A 3,481-nucleotide genomic window follows, 5' to 3' on the forward strand; every position below is an offset into this window, starting at 1 on the left:
CTGTCCCTCGCTGCATTTAATGTAGTCAGGGCAGACGTGCGGCGCGCCTAGCTAACCCCTGTTCGTCGGATGTGACCGGTCTGTGACCGGCCCGTTTCCATCACATCCGATGGATAGGGCGGTCATATCACCACGTCGCCCTTGTCCCCGGCGGAGTGGGGGTAGGTGTGACCCGTCACATCCGGGCGTCACTCTAGGAAGGGCTGTTGCATGTCATCGATCATTTATGAGGGAATGACCGGGCTATCCCCCAGGTCAGGCGGGGGACGGCGCCGGGTTCCGCTCAAAAATTGGTTATTGTTAGCTTCTGGGAGAAGGCACGTTTTGAAGCCCAAAAAAGGTGAAGTGGGGGCACCCCCCCTCCCCCGTGGAGAGTGGGTAGAGTCGGCACGTGTGGTATCCCCTTAAGGCTATAAAAGGAGGACCTTGCCAAAAAAAAAGGACGAAAAGAAATGAAGGTTGGAACTTCAGAAGAGAGGAAGCAAGTATGCTCTCTGAAGTGAAGAAACCTTTGTAACTTCATCCGTAATTCCAAACACAGGAGTAGGGTGTTACGCTCCATTGCGGCCCGAACCTGTATAATCCGATTGTGTGCAAGCTCGCTGATAATCTTAGGGACGAACAAGCGAATTTTGAGAGACGAGCCTCCGCCCCCGGCCGAACTCACGAAAGCGGGGTCTCACGACTCCCTGCCATTAAGGGTTTTCCCTCGACAATAGGGGACATAAATCTTCCCTCGAGTTCTCTATAGTCACCCTAGGGATTCTTATTATCCCTTGAGTTCTAATTTAAACTCTAGGGAAGCTATTGAATTCTAGTAGTGTAGGCTTATAGCTGACGTATGCACACGCTAGCTGCACCAGGTGAAAACGGTGATGGAAATTCCCGATCGATCAAGTATCGTTTTCGTATAAGGGATACCGTTTTCGGTCGTACCATTTTTCACTATTTTTAAATTTTGTTTTCTCTAATTTCTTTCTGCATCGTATTAATGTCGATACGGAGTAATTTAAATAATAAATATGGTCAATTACCGACCGATCGAGTGTTGTTTCCGAAGATATGCTACTGATACCGATTCCGACCGTTTTCACCCTGGTGCACGTACGCGCATTTGTTTGTCATGTCAACCACTACTATTTTTGTAGCTATGACACAAAGAATTGCAGATAAGCATAACGAGGGATCGGAAAGTGTTCTTTTGGTCGGGAATATACGTCCCATTGTTTCTTACATGTCATTTAATATGTATAAAAGATAAAAACAATAATAATGATTAATTTTGCAATGATGATGAAATAAAACAGAAAGAGAAAGTTCCTTGTGCTCTCTCCGCTTCAGATTATAAGTTGTTTTGACTTTGGTAAAAGTCAAAATACCTTAAATTTAACTATGTTTGTTAACAAATATAACAATATTTATAACACCAAATTAGTTTCATCAAATCTATAATTGAATATATTTTCATAATATATTTGTCTCGAGTTGAAAATGTTTACTACCTTTTTCTATAAATTTAAAATAATTTAATTTTAATCAAAGTCAAAACGATTTATATTCTGAAACAGAGCTAGTATCACTTTTCAAGGGACAAAGAATGCGAACTTTTTACATTTATCAGAAAACTTATCATTTTGCAAGGGACAAAGAATGACAACTCTTTAGTTTGATCAGAAAACTATGATAAAATCGAGTAGGCGGAAGTAAAGTTCATAAATACACACGCACACGCACGCAACACAACCGACAAACCGGTATGAAATTTCCATGCAAATACATACATACATATATATATATATATATATATATATATATATATATATATATATATATATATATATATATATATATATATAGGACACTCATATGGGGCACCATGGTTTCAAATGCACAAAATCACTTAAATTTTTCAAAATTTTCAAATTGTGAGTATATACCTAGTTATAAGAATTCGATTCATACCTATACCTATCAACAAAACAACTCAAATTTAACTTTATTTCACAATCCATGATTACATACCTAACTAATTATATGTATGGATGCTATATACCTAGAATCAAAATCTAACAAAAACAAGTTCAAATTCAGTTCAAACTTGCTTTCAACTAGTTAGTAAAGTAGTTAATATTAATACCTAAATAATTGAAAAAGTTTCATGCTCATTTGAATTGGGTATATACTCAATTTCAACAATGGTGCCCGGGCACCATGGAGCACCAAACAAATTTACTATATATATATATATATATATATATATATATATATATATATATATATATATATATATATATATATATATATATATATACACACACACACACACACACACACACACTCTTACATATATATCCACACAGTTTAACTAACAATTCTGCTAATTAATTAATTGAGACAAATCAGGTTTCTGTTCATGCTTGGATCGACGAAGAGACTGACAGACTGACAGTATCAGAGACCATGGCATCGATCCATGGTCATCCTTCCCTTTCGACGACGTCATGGCGTTCGTGCTCGTGCTCGTGGCGGACGATGTGCTCGTGGACGTCGACCTCGTCGGTGACGTCGAGCACCTTGAGCATCTCCCCCGACGGCCCGGCCACCACGTGCTCCTCCGCGCGCACGTGGTGGGCGACCTCCACGTCGTCCACCTCCTCCATCGTCTCCTCCTCCGCCGCCTCCGCCCTCCGCCGCCGCCGCGCCCGCGCCAGCAGGAACAGCCCCGCGAGGAGGCCGAGGAACAGCAGCCCGGCGATCGGGACGACCACTATCACCACGATGTTGTTCGGCGGCGGCGGCGGCGGCGGTGGCGGCGGCGGTGGTGGCGGCGGCGGCGGTGGCGGTGGCGGCGGTGGAGGCGGAGGCGGTGGCGGTGGCGGTGGCGGTGGAGGTGGAGGAGGAGGTGGAGGTGGCGGCGGTGGTGGAGGCGGGCAGTGTGGTGGCGGCGGGTCGACGCGCCAAAACGATACGAATTCGGAATTGCCTCTAGCCATTCGCGCGCAAATTCAATTCAGAGAGACAGTAGTGAAGCGTGTAGGCCTGATCTGTAACTGTTTCAGCTAGCTTAGTATGCTTGTTGGGTAGTACTAACTAAGTTGGTATACGTAGTAGATATATACCTGAGCTAATGGCTTGCTGCTAGCTTAAAAGATTGCAAGTAGATCGAAGAGTGTACACAAATTAAATCCATATATAGTTATTAGTCAGACTCAGATAAACACATGCATTCTGCATTTCTGCTTGCTTGGTGTGCTTGGTCCTAACTTGCCTGTTACTACTCCCACGTCATATGCAACGTGATACACAAGCAACTCGTTAGTTATAATTTGATGGGGATGGATTCTAAACTCTCGAATGATGTTCTATTGTTTTTTAATATGCCATTTAAATAGCTAGAAAAAATAAAAAACATATTAATATATGATATATCACTGTGCAAGCATACAAGTTCAAATAATTTAACTTTTACAAGGTAAAAAAA

At 42.2% G+C, this 3,481-nt stretch overlaps 1 protein-coding gene across 1 annotated transcript; it reads right to left on the reverse strand.

The window, feature by feature from the left end:
• Positions 1 to 2,009: 2,009 nt before the first annotated feature.
• On the reverse strand, positions 2,010 to 3,102 carry LOC9268931 (protein TRACHEARY ELEMENT DIFFERENTIATION-RELATED 7). The gene has a single exon (XM_015779775.3). It carries the CDS (start codon positions 2,991 to 2,993, stop codon positions 2,478 to 2,480), a length of 516 nt encoding a protein of 171 aa, XP_015635261.1. The 5' UTR covers positions 2,994 to 3,102; the 3' UTR covers positions 2,010 to 2,477.
• Between the last annotated feature and the right edge of the window lie 379 nt (positions 3,103 to 3,481).

The sequence above is a fragment of the Oryza sativa genome, chromosome 4, assembly GCF_034140825.1.
Source record: "Oryza sativa Japonica Group chromosome 4, ASM3414082v1".
In the NCBI taxonomy this organism is placed as follows: Eukaryota; Viridiplantae; Streptophyta; class Magnoliopsida; order Poales; family Poaceae; genus Oryza; species Oryza sativa.